Raw genomic sequence first — 20,423 nt, 5'->3', positions numbered from 1 at the left:
CTTCCTCGTGTCTAGCTACTTCCAACATCTGCTTTACAGTGCTGTGTTGCTTGTCCATTGCTTTTGTACTGGGAACGAGTACTTCAGCTCACACCCACCAAAAGTGTGTGTGTTTATGCTTCAAAAATCAGCTCAGCAGTTTTAAAGTGGTGGTTGCTCTGTGCGGGCTGTGGTAGTGCTGGGCATTTGGAGCTCCCAGAAAATTATAGACCCGAGCTCCCCATACTGCGGGTAGCTGCAGGTGCTGAAGGCAGGAGCAGCACAGGCTCCTCATGCCTGTGGGGCTCCTCACTGTTTTGTCCTCAGTGTTGGGCTTTTCCCCTGTTTGAAACAGCTTGAGACACCAGAGCTGTTTGTAAAAGCCATGTTGTGACGGCTGGTAGTGGTGTTTTCCTGCTTAAAGATTCCTCTTGGGCCTCCCTTAACAGAAAACTGGTTCTGTATTTGCAGGGGCTCAGCACTGCTTGTTTGTCAGCAATGGCAAAGCCTCAGAGCAAGGATTCGGGACTGAAGGAGAAGTTCAGGAATCTCCTGGGGCTGGGAACATCCCGGGGAAGTTCAAAGTCATCGGAGGGCAAGCAAACAGAGTTTATCATCACTGCAGAAATACTCAAGGTGTGAGAACTGACCGTAGTAAAGGTGGGGCTAGTGCCCGGATTACCTGAGCTGAGAGGCTTGGAAGGAGGGCTTGCTCATTCTCCTTTCTGTTTTGCCATGCATCCCCTTTCCGATCATGCCTTTTTACCTTAACTCTCAATTCATTCTCTAGTGAAATGGGTGTAAAACTCACCTACTTTGGAGTTGCAACATTTTAGTTATTCAGTGTTTGAATAGTTTTGAGATATTTGATAGGATGGTGTTGTCTTTTGTTGGGTTACAGGGTGTTCCCTCAAAATATGTTGCTCTTCGTTTATTATCTGAGCTTGATGAAGTTTATGTGGTGGCAGTTAGCGCAAGCTGAAACTGTTTCTGTTTTACGAAAACCTTACAGTTTTGTAAAAACTAAAAAAAAAAATAATTTATTCCAGTAATTGGTCCAGCAAGTCTATAAGCAGAATAGTTGGCACAGAGGGAGGAAAACACATAAAAGGGAGAAAAAGACCAGAATCCCTTCCCATCTGTGCCAGAGCAGCCAAGCTCTTACCTGCTAGAAGGCTGGAGAGCTGGACTTAACATCCCTCCTTTCTCTGCCCTTCTCCCATGAACTGGGCGAGCACCACAGCCAGTGAGTTATTAACTTTTCTGATGAAAATTAGATGTTCTGTCCTGGAGGTGAAAAGCTGCTTGGCTCCGGTTCTGTGAAAGTTCTAGTTTTGACAAATCATTTGCTAATGGAAAAAAAGTTTTTGGAGAAATTCCTGAAAAGTTCCAGTGATGACTAGTGCTTAGATCATTTTGGACAAATGTGTAATTCATTTTTCAGTGGTTCATGATCCGCTTTGAGAAATGGATAAGTGTTTCTAGGAAGATAAACTATTAGCTTATTTCTACATTTCTTTCCAGGAACTGAGCATAGAATGTGGATTAAGTAATAGGATACGAGCAATCGGTCAAATTTGTGAAGTGGCAAAAACAAAAAAAATTGAAGAGGTAAGTTTCAGAGTGTTCAGTGAATATTGGAAGGGTGAAAATGTAAGCAACAGCTCTTAACCTATCGGAACAGGCTGTTGTCGTTTAGTCTGCCTTTTAAAATTGGCAATCCCAGGAGCTATGTTTTGTGCTGTCCAAGCCTGTAAAAGGATGGCCCACATGCCAAGGAGGTTAGTCTTGTCCAACCTGCCAACTGTGGAGCAGAGAGGACATAGCTGACAGGCTTCCTGGGCTGAACAGAAGGAGAATGCTGCAAATATTCAGGCCTGTTCAGGACGGTTCACGGGAGATGATGTTAATCCTGTAGAAGAGGTGTTTGCTAGCTCCTTCTGTCTTGTTAATAAGCAACCTCAAATTGGTTTTAAACTCCTCTTGTATTTGGGTGAAGGTTTCTGCACAAATGTTCACGCTGAAGTAAGTGTGTGAATGAAGAACTTCAGTTATTGGGGTGCAAGTTGTCACGTAGGACAGGATTTGGTATCTCACGTGTCGTTCATCTGAGCTTATGGCTGGCAGGTGAGAGTGTCCCTCAGAAAAGAGAACTCTGGACATGAAATCCCTGGAGATCTTGTTTGTTAACTTGCCATAATTAATGACTGACCTGCTGGCTAAAGAACCCAGAAGAAGCTTAACTTTCCTACTACTGCCTGTCTCCTGTGTTTGTTTTCAGCATGCAGTGGAAGCAATATGGAAAGTCGTAGCTGATATGCTCCAGCCAGAGCGCCCCGTCGAAGCCAGACATGCTGTTCTTCATTTGCTAAAGTCAATCGTTCAAGGACAGGTGAAAACAAACAAACTGTAGAAGAAACGCTACACTTAAACAAGGGTTTGTGTAGAGTATGAGTGTGAAAAATATTGGGTGGCTCTTCTCTACAGCTTCCCATGTTTCTTATTTTGGTTGTGCCTAGTAAATGGGAAGAGGCAGCATTTAAATTTAAGTCTTGGTTTGACCTCATAGCAGAACTTTTCATAAAACTCATAGAAAACTTTTCTGTTTTGGGGCAGTGCTCTTGAAAAAGCAGGAATACCTTGGGTTAAGTTCAGCATAGTATGGCAAATTTTATATGGTCTTTGCCCCGACCTATTAGTCCTAGTCTGCAGCTGTTTTTGATGTTGTAGCTTGTCAAGTACGCAAGAAGTTCTGCATGAGATATTTTTCTAGCCTGGCCAAGTTAAGCATACTATGAATTCTTCAGATTTCACAATGTGCTATACAAACGTAAGACTCTATCAGACCAAAGTTCTAGTTTTCAGTGTTCTGAAAAGGTAGGGGTAGATGCTTACGAAAAGAGCGGGCATTGATTCTGGTGTGTTGGGTGGTTGTTTTTTAAATGCTGTACTGGCAGTGCTGTCGGTTGCTGTTTCTGTGGATTACTTTGTGTGTTGGATGCTGTCTGTGTGTTGCTGGACAAAATGCCTCCAGCCTTGAGTGCTGATAGAACAGATTGAGAAGACCTGAGCCATTGTCAGTAGCCAGTAGAGGTTGAAGGTATTTTCAGGAGACTTTCATAGCCCGTAGGAAAAGAAAATAATTTCAAGCATGAAGATTACTGTTATAGACCTTGATAAAGGTCCAGGCCTTAACTGTCTTTTTTCGTTAGTGACACTGTTATTCCTCCCCCCTGCCCCCCCCCCCCCCCTTTTTTTTTTTAAGGGTGAGAGATTAGGGATCCTCAGAGCACATTTTTTTAAGGTTATTAAGGACTACCCCTCTAATGAAGACTTGCATGAACGGCTTGAAGTGTTCAAGGCTCTAACAGAGAATGGACGATATATCACCTACTTAGAAGAAGAGTTAGGTGAGTATTGTCTCTACCCCTCTTCAGTTTGGTGGGAATAAGTCGAGGGACAGGCATTCAGTGATATGAGAAAAAGGTAGTGATAACGCCTCTGGGTAGAAAGCATATTGTAACAATTTGTTTTCCTTCCTTAGCTGACTTTGTACTGCAGTGGATGGATGTTGGTTTGTCTTCTGAGTTCCTTCTGGTTTTAGTGAACCTGGTGAAATTCAATAGCTGCTATCTGGAAGACTATGTAGCTGACATGGTCCAGTAAGTTGTTTTTTTTAACTCCTACGTGCTTATTCTTGGTAAATTACAGGAGAAAGTTGCAGATCAATATACAGATAAGTGGAATCTTTTTCATCCGATCTGGATGTTTCATTCCAGGTCATACCTGACATTTCTGACAAATATTTGATTTTCAGTTCTTAAAATATTCAGCTCTGTTCTAGTTTAACTGCATGTGCTTTCCCCATTTCATGTGGTGGACCTGATTGCATTGCTTAGTCTCTCAAGGGGTCTCTGCTATTGTATTAGTGTAGGCATACTGAGTTGCATTTAAGTGCAACTTTAAGCTAACTGTTCATAGAAGAGGTTGTAGTGTTCAGTGTCTCTAGGAGTGTTACCAACAATGCCACAGTGAGGGGAATGATGAGTAAAATAACATAGCAATTTACTTGTCTGTTTTGGCTCTTTGTGATTCGCCTAAAATCACATTAAGCAAACAATTATAATTAAATGTTCTTTCCTAACAGCAAGATATGCCTCTTGTGCATTCAGACTTCATCATCTGTGGACATAGAGGTTAGTAATTTGAGTCTCTCTTAGTACTTTAGATTTTTTTGAAATTCTTTGAAACTGTAACTTTTACAAACAAAATCAGTTCATCAAACTCTCCTCTCTGTTTATTCTCATCTTACAAGGAGCTAATACAATGTTATGAAGTATTTGTAAGCCATGGGATCTCGTACACCAATAATCATTTTACTCTAAAACAAACAGAGCATTGATAAATTTGATAAGCAAACCAATTTTTTGACAGTGCTTTTTATGGTTTACTTTCCATCTTGCTATGATTTTAAAAAAAAAAAAAACAAACACCAGACATATGTATCCCTTTTGACTTCCAGAAGATTTCCTGGGTCTGCCAGGTTAGGATTTGACTTGCTTTATTCCTCGAGAAGTGTATAACCATTTTGTCTTTCTCTTTCCCAAAGATTTCCTTGCAAGTCCTAGATGCAGTTGTTTGCTATAACTGTCTGCCATCAGAGAACCTGCCCGTATTTATCATCACTTTGTGCCGTACCATCAATGTGAAGGAGCTCTGCGAGCCGTGCTGGAAGGTCAGAACTTTCTTCTAGTTGTGTTTTTTAATGAGTCCACTGTTTTGGCCTCATAGATGAAGTGTCAGATGAGCCTCTGCACATTTGCCGTAAATTTCAGTTTGCTTTTACAAGTAAATTAATAACTGTTTTAAGTATTAAGGGATCAGCACATTGTTAGTCCATGGAATTTACGCAGTTTCCTCTCAGCTGATGTGACAGGCTGCCTTTTCTCTAGTGGTATGGAAATGGCCGGACACATTTACTTACTATAAGTGGGCATGGTTGGCCAGCTAACTGCGTATTTAGGCTAATGAGTGTTTTAACAGTTGGATATTTTAGTGTTCTCTTTGAATTTGCAGCTTATGCGCAACCTTTTGGGAACTCATTTGGGACACAGTGCCATCTACAACATGTGCAGGATCATGGAAGACAGGTAAGGAACAAAACCCAGGGAATTCAGTAGAGGTCCCGTTGAGATAGATCAGGAGTCGCTGACGTCAGTAGAACAAGCTGAAGGTTCTGGTGCTTAGAGGTGAATTCCCTTCCTAGTTATGCTGCTGAAGCACTCATTTTTTTGGCTTTTCTGAATTTAATTTTCCTTTGTTTAAAGTTGTACTAAATGATTTTCTGCTTTTAATGTTTGTAAACTGCTGTGCAAGGCTCTTAATGAATAACAGCTTGGAACTCCTCTTGTGACAGTGTATATTCCTATTGACTCTTGTACGCTAAAATAATTGTAGCGTGGTCTAAGACTTTCCTTCCGTCTGTTCTTAGAGCTTACATGGCAGATGCAGCGCTGCTGAGAGGAGCTGTGTTCTTTGTTGGGATGGCTCTGTGGGGTGCTCATCGTCTCAATTCACTCAAGAATTCCCCAACTTCAGTGCTGCCTTCGTTCCTCAAGGTAGGATGGGATGCTGGAGGAACTTTTTAATCAGGTATACATCTGGACCTGCATAAATTTAGAACAGAAATGTGGTCCCCTACACCAAAGAGATCTTTGTATGCCTGAAAGATGAGAGACAGCAATTGGGTATGAGGAGAAGCATGGGGAAACAATAAAACAACAGAGGATTTAAGTCTAAAACTGAGGCCTCCCTTCTGGAATATCTTTGGCCAGAAAAGCAAAGTCTGGATTCTTTTTATCAAGTATCTGCATTGTGGGTACTTTAGCTTAAAGCTTTTGCTCTATTTTTATTTTTTAACTCTTTCCAGTGTGTGGAACAAAAAAGTGAGGGGCAATATCTTCAAGGACAGCCTCCGAGCTCTCTCAAAATTTTCTCATGCAAGTGCATCAAGTGGGAATTACTAGCTTTAACCTCATGTGTCTGCTCTGTAAGACGGGACTGTATTTGACATCTGATCTACAGCTGTTTGCAAGAGTGCATAACTGCACTTTATAAAATGGTTCTTTGCTTTGCCCTTTGTGTGTGTAGCCTTGAATATATTTATCTCAGATCTTCAGGCTAAGTTCCTAATTAGCAAGGCGTGTTTCATTTGAATTTAAGAGGGTTTCTGATCACTGCTTTCCAACTGTTAACTGATGGGAATGCTTTGTATTCCAGGCCATGACATGTCCCAATGCAGTTGTATCTTATGAGATAGTTCTGTCCATAACACGTCTAACAAAGAAGTATGGGAAGGAGCTGCAAGCTGTAACGTGGGATATCCTTTTGGACATCATGGAGCGATTACTGCAACAGCTGCAGGTAAGCGCTGAGCCTGTCTTGATGTGCTTTCAACCAAAAGACCTTGCCATAAATATTTTTGCAAATTGATTTGTACGCGCTAGTGAACTTTGAAGCTGAATGAAGGTTTAGCCCCGTTCTCAATACTGTGCTTCTCAACTGAGTTTTCTGTTTGCATTTAAAAGTTAGCACTTTCTGGTAAGGTAGAAATCTTTTAGAAACGTTTTTGTCTCTGTTTCAGAGTCTGGAGAGCCAAGAACTTAAGTCCATTGTACATGATCTTTTGACTACAGTAGAAGAACTCTGTGACCAGAATGAATTCCATGGCTCTGAAGAGAGATTTTTTGAGCTGGTGGAAAGATGTGCTGATCAGAGACCAGTAAGACTTTACCTATTGTTGTCTTCCTTTGTTATCAGTTGAATCTGTTTTGTTACTCAGTACAGTTGAAAGTTGGGTGTCCTAAAATAGCAAGTGGTCAGAAAATCACAGCAAGGACTTATATGAGCCTTATTCTCGGGGTGAGGCTTGGGGGAATAGATATATTGTATTTGCTTATACACTAAAAAAAATATTTCTTGATCTTTCTGTGAAAGGAATCTTCTGTATTAAACTTGATAACATACAGAGCTCAGTCCATTCATCCTGCCAAAGATGGCTGGATTCACAACCTGCAGATGTTAATGGAGAGATTCTTCAGGTACGAAATCATAACTTTGTGAATACAAGGCACTTTCAAATGTTTCTTGCCACCTTTTCATGTTAGAGAATTTTGTTTTCTGAAGTTCTAATGTTAGTAAATGACTGCTAAGAAGTACTTCCAGGGCACAGTATGCAAAAGGATTTTGTTTAACAGAAGAGAAACTTTCCACTGAGTTATTTATGCTTCTTTTTTTTTTTCTTTTTTTTATTTCCATTGGATGGTGCCGTTCCAATTAGCTTAGGCGGTTATGTGTTCCACTGCACAGCACTTTGTAGTTCTGACACCAGACAAGATTTTCCTGTTAAGCATCAGGATTGCATATGGTTATCCAGTATTAAAGTTATCTGGTTTTGAATTGGTACTCTTAAAAGTATTCTTGTGCTCCGAAATATCAACATACAGCAATAACAAACTTCTATCTCATCTGTGAAATGCTGCCAAAGAGCAACTCTTCCTCGGTGCCATATGTTTGGTTTTAAATTTGCTCACCAGAGCACTTGTTCTTCTGACATGTGCTTCCTAGTTTGGATTGGAAGTGGAAAACTGCAGTTACAGATCTCCAGAAGTAGTGAAAGTTGAATTGGGATTCCAGTTTCCAATTGTTCTTGAATCTGTTTTCATATGTAGAGACATGAACTGAAGGTTCAGCTGATCTCTAACAGTAACTGTTTTAGTGCTTAAGAAGTTTCTTAGTTTACTTTAGTTTTACTTTCCTTTTCTCCTCTCCCCCCTTCCCTAAATATCAGTAACTTTATTTTATTCATCTTGATTTGCTCTTCCCATTTTAGGAACGAAAGTCGTAGTGCTGTTCGTATTAAAGTTCTGGATGTCTTGTCCTTTGTCCTGAGTATTAACAGACAGTTCTATGAGGTGTGTGTTTATCTGTTTCTGATGATCACATGTGAGATCTTAAGTGGGTGGGAAAGGCTTTGGTGAGGCATGTTTTGTGGTGTGCTTCAGGTTCTCTCTGCCACTGGGGAATGCACAGAACTGTGCTTTAATAGACATTGTGTTGCACACAATAGACATGTTTCTTTAGGATGCTTGTAGGAGGACTTGCCTTTTAATTGTCCTTAGTTGGACACAGGTATGTGCAACTTGCAGTGGGAGCTGCTGTGTTTTGAGGACATACCTGGTTGTGTATTTGCTTCTCTGTTTTAAGGTCATTAACTCTGTATAAATTTTGTTTTGGAAGAAAGGAAAGTCGATGTGAGCGATGCAGAGTTTATTTAAAAGCTTTGTAAAAAGCTGAGGTCTGGACATAATCTGATGTGAGCAGATTGACTTGTCTTGGTGCTTGCAGTTTAATTGCAATCCAAGATGGAAGCTGTCTGAGAGAGGAGTTATGGAAGAGCTCTGGGGATGTCTTCAGCTCCTTGGAATGTACCCAGAGTGTCAGAGGACAGGAAGGGGCAGAGATGCTTCTTGCATTCCTTGAAGATTTGTGAAAACATGATGCTGTTGCGTGTTTGCCCCCTCTCTCAAAAAACTAAGCCCTAGAAATCCCTCGTCAACAGTTTATTTGAGCCTGGCCTATCAATTCTATAGGATAGATGAAAACCAAAGCATTGAATCCAAGTTCAACAAAAGTCATAAATATTTGGAGGGATGGCGTACAGAAATACTTAATTGGATGGAAGAGGAAAGATCAAGGAACCAAGCAGTTAGTTGAGGAACAAGCCTGATATCAGAATATCAGTGTTCTTTTGTTTGTAATTATTTGTCTCTTTAACATGCGGATTGAACAATTGACAGCAAAGTGTCCAGGTTTACTAAGGTCTGTCCTTTTGCAGGAAGAGCTGATAAACTTGGTTGTGATCTCTCAGCTGGCTCACATTCCAGAGGATAAAGACCATCAAGTCCGAAAACTGGCCACTCAGCTACTCGTAGACCTAGCTGAAGGCTGCAACACACATCACTTCAACAGCTTGCTTGATATCATAGAAAAGGTGAGGCAGAGTTTGGTCAACTGTTAGCAGCATCACCACGTCTTTTGCCAGATGCTCTTACTGTGACTGAGGAGACTAACTCCTGACTGTTACCAGTTGCATGTCTCAGCAGGACATTGTAAAACTGCTGAGTTTTGGAGGATGCGAGTCTGAAGTTCAGAGCGGAAGGGAGCTTTAGAAACCGTATCAATGCACATCCAAGCTACCTGACAGGGCTTGCAGAATTTCCAGCAAGGATGACTTGCTGTAGTGTTTCCTGACCTTCCAGGACGGAAATAAAGAAAAGGTGTGTTGCAGATTTAAACCATGTATTGCTTTTCTTTTTAAAAGGTGGCTGCACGTTCTCTCTCATCTCCTTCTGAACTGGAAGAAAGGGACTTGCTATCATATTCAGCTTCTTTGGAGGATGTCAAGACAGCAGTTCTTGGACTCCTGATAATTCTTCAGGTAAATGCTGCAGAGCATTAAACACGTCTTCTTCAGAGTAGTGTTTCGCTGGACTTGGCTTTTTAGATAACCGTTATCCCCACTATTAAATATTACGACTTTTGTCCACTTAATATTTTAACTCTTGTTCTGGTCACTCCTTTTGCTTTTGGGTACTGTATGACTGTTTGCTAAATATTTTATTTTCTTAATTTCCATTGTACAGTGAATATGAGCACATTTTTGTGTGTGGAGGGCAGATGTGTTCATAAACCAGCAGAAAGGGAGTGGTTCATAAAATTGAATAGATCTGTTGTGTTTGCGTGGCATGTCCTGAGATATGGTTAAGCAGTTGTGAAGAGCTGGTTGTTCCAGCCAGTGCCCTTCTGGAGCCAGGCAGAGCTGCTCTGGAGCCTTGGCAGAGGTTCTGTCTGGAGCCATCTGTTCATCTTGCTTTCAGGAGCAAGTTTTTGCTGTTTTTTTCTTGAATTCTCAGTGCAGATACACATTTCTGAATAACAAGTGTCACTCTACCTTTTGATTTGTGTTTCTGTTCCTCTGTAGACAAAACTCTACAGCTTACCCTCCAGCCATGCAATGCGGGTGTACGAGATGCTGATTCACCATGTCCAACGCCATTATATATATGCGTACAGCCTTGCTGTTGCCAGCAGCATCAGACTGCAGGTATGAGCAGTCACCTATGCTTTCAGGTCGAGAGGTGCATGCTGTCTTTGGGATTCTCGGGTGGCAGGTGGGGAATGTTTGCTCTAGAGCTTGTCAGAAGTAGAATTAAATGTTTCCTGGCTAATAGGAGTATGTATATGTACTGTAACACCAGAAGTGATGCCTCCTACAGAACTAGCCACAGCATTTATTAAAAATCCCTTTGTACTTGCAAAAGTATCGCATGGGGAGGTGGGAGAGTATTCCACTGGCTTGGGTTTTGAGTGATTCCAGTGTCTCCTCTGTTACAGGTATTTGATTTCCTGCTGATGCTTCGAGCTGACTCCCTCCATCGTCTTGGCCTTTCCAACAAGGACGGAGCAGTGAGGTTCAGCCCTTACTGTCTATGTGATTTTGTGTAGGTTTCTTGTTGCATTAAGCAAAAGCTGTTTTTCAAGCTATTTGTTATTTTTGCACGAGCTTAATGGTCCATCAGTAGCAATCTGCAGTTTTTCTAAATCTTCCAAATCCTGATGAAGTCAGCTGTTAGACAAGTCTATAGTCACAGTTTAGGATGGTCTCGATAAGTCATTGATGAATTGTTCTTACAAACCACTTACCTACAGAGCTCTCAATCTCAGATGTGGAATTTCTGTTCCTGCCTGAAACCAGTTTTCACATTGAGGTTTGATTCAGTGTTTTGTACAAATCTGACTATTTTTAATTTTATAGCTGGGTCTGAAGTTCTTTGTATAACATGCCCCCAAAGATATCTTTCTAAATTTGCTAAGGGGCTGGGTAGAAAAATCCTTAACCTGACCAAACTGACTCATTGCTCTCCATCTACTGGGCAATCTTGTGGGTTTTTTTAATTGAAAATGCAATGTATATTGTTGTTTGGTCATTAAACTGGCTACCAAATAGGGTAGCGCTGTATGTCAGATGAACAGGCTGTTCTGATCTTGATTTTACATTACGTGCCTTTTTCTCCCTTTCCATGTTGTAGAGAAGCAGAGAAGAGGGCTTCTGAGAAAAAGCCTACTGGTACACTCTCTCCACCTTCAGGAAGTCCCAGTGTGCCTTCCCAGAACGCCACCATTCGCATAGGGCATCTGCCATACTCAATGGTCTTTGGCGTCCTTCTCCAGTGTTTGAAGCAAGTACGTCCACTCTTAATGACAGTTGTCATCTTCACGTGAAATACGTCAACTTCACACAGCTGGCTAGAGAATGCTATCCCAGAGTATCAAATAACGTCTGAAAAGCAGTACATAAATCCTCCTCCTTGGTCAGAATCTGTGTGTAATTGTGCAGTTTTACAACCACCAGTGGGAGCACCGGTTCAGCTCTTCAGAAACTAAGCCAGGCTTTCATTTATTTCACTCTGCTTCAGAGCAGACAAGGGCAAAAAATGTGTTTGTTAAACAAAGATCAGATAAGTCATCCTGTTTCTGAAAGGGCATTTGAAACTAAAAGAAACCTTCCTACTGCAAGTTTTTGAAGTATTTTGAGAACTGATAAATGTTTCCGTTGCTAATAAACTGTAAATATAAATTGTTCCATTAGTGCTGTATTGGACATAGTTACGTGCTGAGGGGTTGTCTTGCTCTGAAAGTTAATTTGTGCTGGTGGTTAGGAGAATTGAATTCTGGCTCCGTCTTTTTGAGCTCAGTCAGATCTGGATACAAGTTATCTTCCAGTTTGTGGTGCCAATATTGCACCTAGAGCTGGATGACAGACAGGAGGTCACTTGTGAAAATTAAATGCCACTTCTTTTTATGTAGCTGCCGTGACAAGACATACGTCTGCCTGGGAAATGGCATGTTGTCTGAAATTTGATTCGTCTTACTTTCAAACTGAACTGAAATTGTACAAAAATTTTCCACCTTAACTTTTTCTTTCTTTCCAGGAGACAGACTGGAAGGTGTTGAAGTTGGTCCTCAACAAATTACCTGAATCCCTCCGCTATAAAGTGCTATTTTTAACCTCTCCTTGTAACATAGACCTCCTGGCCTCTGCACTGAGCTACATGGTAATGCCATGCACCCTACTGATGTGTAATCACTAGATCCTTAGTTTACTTGAGAGTTTGGGGGGGATTCTTTTGACTTTTTAAATTTTTTTTTTTTCTTCAGTCTAATATTTTGAAGATTAGCATGCTGGTTGTCAGTCCTCACTCACCTTCCCTTTTTGTGAGGGTTGTTTTAGGTACAGAAGTAGGTAATAATGAGTGTTCTTCCTCTATGTATGTATGTATACGTGTGAAAAGGGAGCTATGGGCAGTACCTATCTACTGCCTTTTAGAGAGTATTTTTAGCGTGAGGTATTCTAACTTACTGTGTGATGTATCAGCTCACAGACAAAAAGACTACCGACAGGCTCCATGGTACCCCGGAAGGCTTTTCTCGCACTGATTTGCATCTGGCTGTAGTTCCAGTACTGACGGCATTAATATCTTATCACAATTATCTGGACAAAGCTAAACAGGTATGGCGAGAGTAGGAGGGTGTGGGGGGCATGGGGCCTGAGCCTCTATAGTAGAGCATTTTCTCATACTAGCTGATTAGGAGACTTAAGTGCAAGATAACACTGCCCTTCTCTGTTAAAAAAAAAGCTGCATCTACTGTATTTGGGGTCGGGCCTGGGGTGAAAAAATACTTTGCTAACTTTGTGCAGCAATGACTGTCCGGTCAGTTGGATTCAGTGTTCTCCGTCCATACCTGGCCCCCCCTCGCAGGTCGCTGAGTGACTTTACCCTCTGCTGGAAGACCCTGATAAACATAAAAATTCTGTTTAATCAGAAACTTAAATAATAATTTCTAAAATGTCTACTTGATTAAAGTCCCATCTTAAGATTTTGGCCTAGAATACATACAACATTATTTCGGGTTCTGTGGTAGTGCATTTTGGATAAGAATTCACATGCGTCATACAGGCCTTGCAGTAGTGAAACCTTGCAAGCCATTCTGAAATGCTGACTGAAGTCAGGAGATGGTACAGCAGAGGTTTTCTCTTTCCCTGTATTATGACTTCTTTTTCTTTTTTACTCTTCTAGCGTGAAATAGTGTATTGCCTGGAACATGGTCTTATTTATCGCTGTGCAAACCAGTGCGTTGTGGCACTCTCTGTCTGTAGTGTCGAGATGCCCGATATCATCATAAAGGCACTTCCTGTCTTAATAGTCAAATTAACCCACATTTCTGCTACAGCCAATATGGCAATCCCTCTCTTAGAATTCCTTTCAAGTAAGTTGTAATGTTCTTCTACTTTTGATCTTCTGTAGTTGTAAATGTATTATTTGCACTGGTTGTGGGTATTTTGATTGTGTTAGTCATATGGAACGCATTGTAAGGTTTTCTTGGTTTTTGGTGATGCCCTTGCACCATCCTCAAGATTTAAATGTTTGATCGTCTCTTATTTGTTACACACTGAAGAAAGAGACATGCTTTGTATAGCCCAGTGATGGGAAATACGAAGCTGCTTTCTCCGCCTTGCTGCTTATAACTTAAATAGCATGAAATTACACTGTGATATTAACTTCCCTGTTAAGCTGATGATTTAGAAGAAACGAAACAATTCAAATTAAACTGAATTGTGATATTGAGTAACTTGTGTTCAGACCTCACCTGTGTTGGTTTTCTTCTTGAACTGTTCTAGCTCTAGCAAGGCTGCCTCACCTCTACAGGAACTTTGCAGCAGAGCAGTATGCCAGTGTGTTCGCCATCTCCCTACCATACACAAACCCTTCCAAGTAAGTTCATAGCAAATGTGCTTCTTCCTCATCTGTAAAATTAGGAGAATGAGACATGCTTTTTTTGTAGTACTTGGGTCAAGGTTAGTTGAAGGATATTGCTCATTCTGATATCTCCAGGCTTTTTCTGAAGAAGAGACATATTCACCTTGGCCAAAATATCTGTTTTTCTTGAACAGAACTTTTGAGGTTTTTTTTTTTATTTATCCTTACAGTAGGTAAAGGAACAATTCTGTTTCTCAGATTGAAAAGTCCTTCTGTTCAGTTCTGGAATGGCACCATAATGTAGCGTTAAACTCTGTGGAGACCTTTCTGCTGTTTTAGGTTTAACCAGTACATCGTTTGCCTGGCCCATCACGTGATAGCTATGTGGTTCATTCGGTGTCGCCTTCCCTTCCGAAAGGACTTTGTCCCCTATATTACTAAGGTAATGGACACTCCCGAATCAAACAGTACGTAACAAAAATGATGACTTAAAAACTGCTTCGAGAAGTTTAAAGGTTCTGCTTGAAGCTAAAAAAATTCTACTTTTCTTGTCAATGTTTTTCAAAACTGACTGTGAGTTCTTGTGCGTTGGCCCATGAATGCAGTCTTTCAGCTGCACGTCCTAGCCATTCAAACTGTTATCTGTTTGTCTCAATTGGCAGGGTTTGCGCTCAAATGTCCTCCTTTCCTTTGATGACACGCCTGAGAAGGACAGTTTCAGGGCTCGCAGTACAAGCCTGAATGAGAGGCCAAAAAGGTAAATTATATTTGACTCCAGCAGGGTCTTGTGTTCCCTGTTCTAGTGCTCACACCCTTCCCTGTGTTTTTCTGAAGGAGGCTGGGTCTAGTTATCCAAAATCTGACAGTGCATTTAAGCAAGCAAAGTAAACCTCTTTAGGTCAGGGGATTGGCAAAAGACAAACTTCAGTTGGTAAGAAGCTGGAATCAAACCAAGCTGAGAGTCTGATAGTACATAGGAGGGCATCACTGGCTGTTCTGTAAGCCTTTGGAGTAAGGTGTGGGGATTTTCGTTGTTAATTTTTGAAAATCAACAGTTCTTTCAGATTGAGGTGTGTCAGTACAATGCTACCAGAAGTAATAGAGAAGGGTAATACCAGAAGTCATAGAATACCATGTTCATATTGATACTCCTTTTGATAATTGATCTGTAACGACTATTGAAATGATTGCCAGAGAAATTGTGATTAGCAACCTGTGTAAATTGAGAGCGCCAATGCTGTGTTTTTCCATAGTGTTATCTGTCAAGTCAGTGTACTGGGTGGCAGACAGCTGCCTTCTGTGTATCTGGATATCCTGATCCTTTTTTTCAATCTTGAAGCCATTATGTCAGTTTTAAGCAAAGCCTAGTATCTTTAGAAGTCAGAACGTATCTGGCCAGCAGTCTTTTGAAGTAACATGTGCCTGGATGGGAAAATATTTCTAAGAAGGCATTCAGGGTTTCTCTAACGTCCTTTTACCTGCAGGGCTTACCTAAATTGGTTCACTTAACTTGCTTCAGTGTTAATGTGCAGTAAGCATACAGTGGCATTTGAACCCTGGGGAAAGTGCCTCTACTTTAACTGCAAGGCTCAATGAGTATCTTGCAATGAAGAAACACCATCCCTGCCCTAATGCTATAGCTGTGAACCCTGTTTTGTGTTTCATCTCTCCCATCTCCTCCTCTTTCATTCAGAAGCTTGGAAGAGAAGCCTTCTGACACTCGTCTCTCAAATTAGAATTTCAACTAATCTTTTTTCCAAAAACCTGTTAAATTCTACCAGGTTGGAATACTACTGTATCTAAAGGCTTTCGCTAACGCTGCTGGATCCCTTTCCGCAGAAATCTTTGCTAAGGACTGTGGGCTGTACTCAGGCAGCAACCTGAAATACCAGAATGGCAGGATGCCACTGCCTCTGAGTCTGTCTGAGCTTGGATTCTGGCCAAGTGAGAGAGGAAATAGCTTCGAGCAGATACCTGTTCCCTTGCTTGAGAAGCTTGTGTGCTTGGTTTTCACTCCTTAAGCCCAAAGAATAAGCAGTTCTGTGCCCTAGCTGAGGTGCTGGGTGTTCCAAGAGATCAAGATCCCAACGGTTCCCAGGGTTGCTGAATGGCGTGGTGTTGGTGTAGGTGATTATCTCAGAGTATCTCTGTGCTCTCTGCAGTCACATCTCCAGTTGTGGCCAAAAGTGATCTGTCAGAGATTGTTGGGAGAAGAAGGACAAATAAATTCTGATCCCTCCAGGGGGCTATCTGAGATGTAATAATTCACTGAAAGGAGGATAGCAATTAAATCATGTTTAGAAAAAGCCACAAAGGTTAAATTAGTATCTGCATTTTATATATGGGGATGTGAACTGCTGGACCAACTGTTAGGTCCAAATTAGTACTGAGCCAGGCATGCATCTCAGCTGCAACTAATTAAAGGGCCTCTTAGCTGTTAATTGCTGTCATCTCCCACATGTGGTTGGCACCTGGCAGTGTAAAGGCTTATCTTCCTTTCTGTTCCAGTTAAAAGTCGAGTGGCTTACCTCGAGCCACCTGAAGGAAGATAGCTGGTTTGACAGAAAAGCATCATGCAGTCAGCAACAGCCAAGAGGACATTTGTCGTCTTGCCCTTCCATCTGTGTGGTGCGGGAAGGATCAGTCTCGTTCAGTTGGGCTGAGTCTCCCCCGGTGTCTCGGGCTGAGCTAAGGGGCCCCTCTGCCTGGCCCTGGGTGTTTTTGTGATTCAGGGTGGAAAGCGCAGATTTGGGCCAGGCCTAAGAGAGGTAGAGATGGCTGACATATTCCCTTGCCTCTTAGAAAAATGTGCTGCTACATGGTATTGGTAAAGCATTTTAGGATCTGGTCTCTGTGGAAGTAGTCAGGTATTCAGCTGTGCTGAAGTGGTGAGTTGGGGCAACATGAGAGGTAGCTGAACTGTACAAAACTTCTCAGACTTGAGAAATTTGTGCCAAATTAGCATTCAGGTGCTCTTGCCTTTGTTTAACAGTGCAGTATTCCAACTATCATTTCAATCAGTTTTTTGTTTTAACTTGTACTAATTTCATTTGTTTTGTAGCACGTTTAAAATCTTGTTTTCAAAATGTGGTTTGTCTTTTTAATGCTTTCAGCTCTGCTTGTTTGTACGTTTTAATTTTTGTTTTCCTTTTTTGGCATTTGTTTTATTTTACATCACCCTCCGGGATCCCCCAATATTGACCCTGTGACCTGTGACCTTTCAACCTACATCCCTACAATGATTTCCTCCCTTCCTGTGACCTCTTTTGGGGCTTGGTGCTTCTCCACCTAGTAGTTTAAGACTAGCCAAAAATGCAAAGCAAGGCTTGAATAACTCTCCTCCAGTGAAAGAGCTGAAAGAATCCTCTGCAGTTGATGCCTTCCGATCCCGCAGCATCAGTGTGTCTGAACATGTGGTCCGCAGGTAGAGGCACTTTGAATGGGGAGAATCCAAGAGCAACTCAGCACTTGGAAATTTTACGGCAAGGGTGGGTGGAAGCAGGGTGGATTTGCATGTGGGATGCTTGCATGACTCTGTTACGCAATAAAAAACTGCCCTTAGCCACAGTCAAAGGTTTTGGGAATGTATCGTGGATATCTCATGGCTTCCCAACACCGGCTGTTGGGTTTTCACGTCACACCCCGTGTTGTGGATGGTTACTTTGCCCTATTCTCTGATGCTTTAGCAACAGAAATTTCTGTTTTCGAAGTAAAGATGGTGAAGGGGGGAAAACCAACCAACCAATACCAAAAAAAAAGGAAAAAAGTTGCATTCTGTGCAAGTGAGAGTCCTGGTTAAAACTCATTAAAATTTCAGCCTCCTAAGCAGTGACTTGCTCCAGGAGAGACTTTTGATACTCTGCTAAGTTATGTACAGGCCCTCCTTCCAAACGATGAGGAATAGTTCCGGCCTCAGTTTAGGATTTGTTCTTTGAGGCAAAGGGAGCTGACGGAAGTATTCTGGTCTAAAGTATGATGCCATGAAAACCTTAATTTGTCTTTCCGTAGAGCAGTGAAATGTATGCTCAGCCCATATGAAGCTATTGCTTTCACAACTAAAGAAAATAAGTTTTGATTGCAGACATTGATTTGCTCACATGAAAGATGAATCAATTTATGCTAGTTTTTAAAAAGTATTTCTGGATCACTTCCCTTGAGTGTTAAACTGCTGTCTATAACAGGTTGGTTTATAATCTGAACCTGAGAATTTGTGCCTTAATCTGTAAGGATTTGGTGTCAGTGGAACTTTATTTTTTGTGGTTTTTATTTTTGACTATAACTGTATGGTATTTGGGGGAAAGACACTGAGGTGACTGAATTGTGAATACAATTCTGGCACTTCATTCTCTGATATCCCCATTAATCTATTAGGTGATTTTCTTCTCTTGTATTTATATGTAAATGGTAGCAACTAAAAGTTCAGATAATTACCCTTAATAATGCCAAAGAAGTTGCCACATCATAAAAAATTTGGCTGTACCTCAGCTTAATTTGTATTACGGTGGCATAAGGAGTTGTCTTTATACTGCAATCCAGCCTGTTACTGCAATTGTTTAAAATTGCATTGCTAACTTGGCTGATTTGAAGGCAGAGTTGATCTCTATTCTTGTGCCAATTTCCTGTTCAGAGTGCAATTTTTTTCTATTTCAAGTTAAATTAGGCTTTATGTAGCTATTGAATTTGGAGAAAAAAAATCAATCTATGAAAGGGATGCAACAGAGAAAAAAGCGAACCGCAGGATTATCAAGTTAAGTCTAGAGTGCCCCGATTTATGGCTCATGGGCAACATGTTGCCTGGGAAACTGTGCAGGTCACGGGACGCTTGCCCTCACTATAGATTAGCGAACTCAAAGCATGGTGCTGCCACTCGCTATTTGCTTCGTGCACTTGCCCATGGGCCATCAACATCAGACAGCACTGGCCTGGCCTAGTCAGTTGACGGACATTTAAATGTTTCTCAGTCTCTCAAGATAAAATACACTTTCTGCAATGACAGTCTACAAAGCACATGAGGCTGATCCAAAAATATTTTTATTATGTCCTGGGTTTAATGTCTGGCCACCTCTCTGATCTGGCACATGCATGTATCGCAGGTTGTTCTGCATCACACTGTCTTTTGGGTGACAGGGACAAGCGTTTTGCAATGTGATCTGTCAGTTGGAAACATTTTCTTCTAGTCGGATACAAACATCCATCACCAGTTCAAGCCTGGGCTCTGCAGATGAAAATTCAATGGCTCAGGCTGATGACAACTTAAAAAATCTCCACCTGGAACTCACTGAGACTTGTCTGGATATGATGGCTCGATACGTCTTTTCAAACTTCACTGCAGTGCCTAAGAGGTAGGGGTCAGTCGGTGACCATGGGAGAGATGTTTTTCTTTGAGGTTCCTATTTCACTTTATTAGTGGAAAATTACCATGACACATTTGAGATTCTGGCAGGCCCAGGCTCTGAAGCCATTCCTTGCAGATAAAGTCTGGTTTGGTTAAATATGAGGTTAGATGAGAGCAGTCCATTGAGCCCAACCAGCCTTTGCCTCAGCCTTGAACTGCCCAGGAGATGCCTTGAAGGCATGCTGTCTGTGAGCAGTGCTTTGCTCTGTGTCCTTGCTTGGATAATCACAGTCTTCACTACAGAACTGAATGTCGTGCCAGCTAGCTTCAAATGGAGGGCATTTACTTTTCTTGCGAGCTCTTCCCAGAAGGAGACACGTAGCTCAGACAAGGCTCATTCCCTTCTGCTCTGTGATGTGTGCCCAGGATTGAACTGGGCTGCTCTGTAATGTGTGTCCAGTAGTACCACTATCAATTGGTATTAAATTCAGCTCATCCCTTACCCTGATGGATAATGTGTATGTTGACGACCAGGGGGTATGTTAAAAATGCTGTATAAAGAAGGAAAGCAGGCAGCACCTGCTACGTAGTTACATGAAGTAAGCCACCTGTGTAGGCTCTGTGCTCTGCAGCCTGAGAGCTGTGTTCATCACGAATGTGTTTGTAGGTCTCCTGTGGGTGAGTTTCTGTTGGCCGGAGGAAGGACAAAGACGTGGCTGGTTGGTAACAAGCTGGTGACCATCACTACAAGCGTTGGAACAGGGACAAGGTCCCTGCTTGGCCTAGACTCTGGAGAGCTCCAAAGCAGCACAGAATCAAGGTAATTTTTCCTCCCATTTCTAGAAATTTCCACCTAAAAGAGTCACTTAAACCACTGTTACAGTGCATCTTTTTAGGGTTTCCACTTAACCAGAAGAGGAATGTCTTATTTGTCCACCATGACTGATGCCTCTCTCGACATCAGTATCTTCTTTTTCCACAGCTCAGATCCTGTTTTGCAAGTGAGACAAACTAAAGAAGCTCCAGCAAAACTGGAATCTCAAGCTGGGCAGCAGGTTTGCAGAAGCTCTCGCAACAGAGTCCGATCCATGTCTGGTAAATTCCTATCCTGGAGTCTTACTGCCGTTTCTGGGTCCGTGTTGCAGACTTAAGTGTCCAAGTGCCTATTGAAGAGACCTGTGTCTAACTTAATTTGAGAATCTAGACCTGTCTGGTATTTAATAGTGGGC

General features: G+C 41.6%; 1 protein-coding gene across 2 annotated transcripts in view; it reads left to right on the top strand.

Moving 5' to 3' along the window:
* The first annotated feature begins 477 nt into the window (after positions 1-477).
* The window catches only part of TSC2 (TSC complex subunit 2), a 33,450-nt gene continuing 13,504 nt past the window's right edge, over positions 478-20,423 (top strand). For both annotated transcript variants that reach the window (XM_059826315.1, XM_059826314.1), the window contains exons 1-28: positions 478-615; positions 1,504-1,590; positions 2,261-2,371; positions 3,245-3,389; positions 3,524-3,641; positions 4,127-4,175; positions 4,589-4,714; positions 5,056-5,129; positions 5,471-5,597; positions 6,259-6,402; positions 6,623-6,760; positions 6,976-7,079; positions 7,871-7,952; positions 8,876-9,031; positions 9,362-9,478; positions 10,022-10,144; positions 10,435-10,541; positions 11,130-11,283; positions 12,033-12,155; positions 12,476-12,610; positions 13,179-13,368; positions 13,781-13,874; positions 14,199-14,301; positions 14,522-14,616; positions 17,155-17,283; positions 19,037-19,201; positions 19,862-20,014; positions 20,177-20,289. In XM_059826315.1, the coding sequence (XP_059682298.1) occupies positions 478-615; positions 1,504-1,590; positions 2,261-2,371; positions 3,245-3,389; positions 3,524-3,641; positions 4,127-4,175; positions 4,589-4,714; positions 5,056-5,129; positions 5,471-5,597; positions 6,259-6,402; positions 6,623-6,760; positions 6,976-7,079; positions 7,871-7,952; positions 8,876-9,031; positions 9,362-9,478; positions 10,022-10,144; positions 10,435-10,541; positions 11,130-11,283; positions 12,033-12,155; positions 12,476-12,610; positions 13,179-13,368; positions 13,781-13,874; positions 14,199-14,301; positions 14,522-14,616; positions 17,155-17,283; positions 19,037-19,201; positions 19,862-20,014; positions 20,177-20,289 (3,400 nt within the window). The remainder of the gene's footprint in view (positions 616-1,503; positions 1,591-2,260; positions 2,372-3,244; positions 3,390-3,523; positions 3,642-4,126; positions 4,176-4,588; positions 4,715-5,055; positions 5,130-5,470; positions 5,598-6,258; positions 6,403-6,622; positions 6,761-6,975; positions 7,080-7,870; positions 7,953-8,875; positions 9,032-9,361; positions 9,479-10,021; positions 10,145-10,434; positions 10,542-11,129; positions 11,284-12,032; positions 12,156-12,475; positions 12,611-13,178; positions 13,369-13,780; positions 13,875-14,198; positions 14,302-14,521; positions 14,617-17,154; positions 17,284-19,036; positions 19,202-19,861; positions 20,015-20,176; positions 20,290-20,423) is intronic.

Source organism: Gavia stellata, chromosome 18 (genome assembly GCF_030936135.1).
Source record: "Gavia stellata isolate bGavSte3 chromosome 18, bGavSte3.hap2, whole genome shotgun sequence".
NCBI classification, from domain to species: domain Eukaryota; kingdom Metazoa; phylum Chordata; class Aves; order Gaviiformes; family Gaviidae; genus Gavia; species Gavia stellata.
The sequence above is the reverse complement of the archived record's forward strand: the minus strand, read 5'-3'. Positions and strand labels throughout refer to the sequence as shown.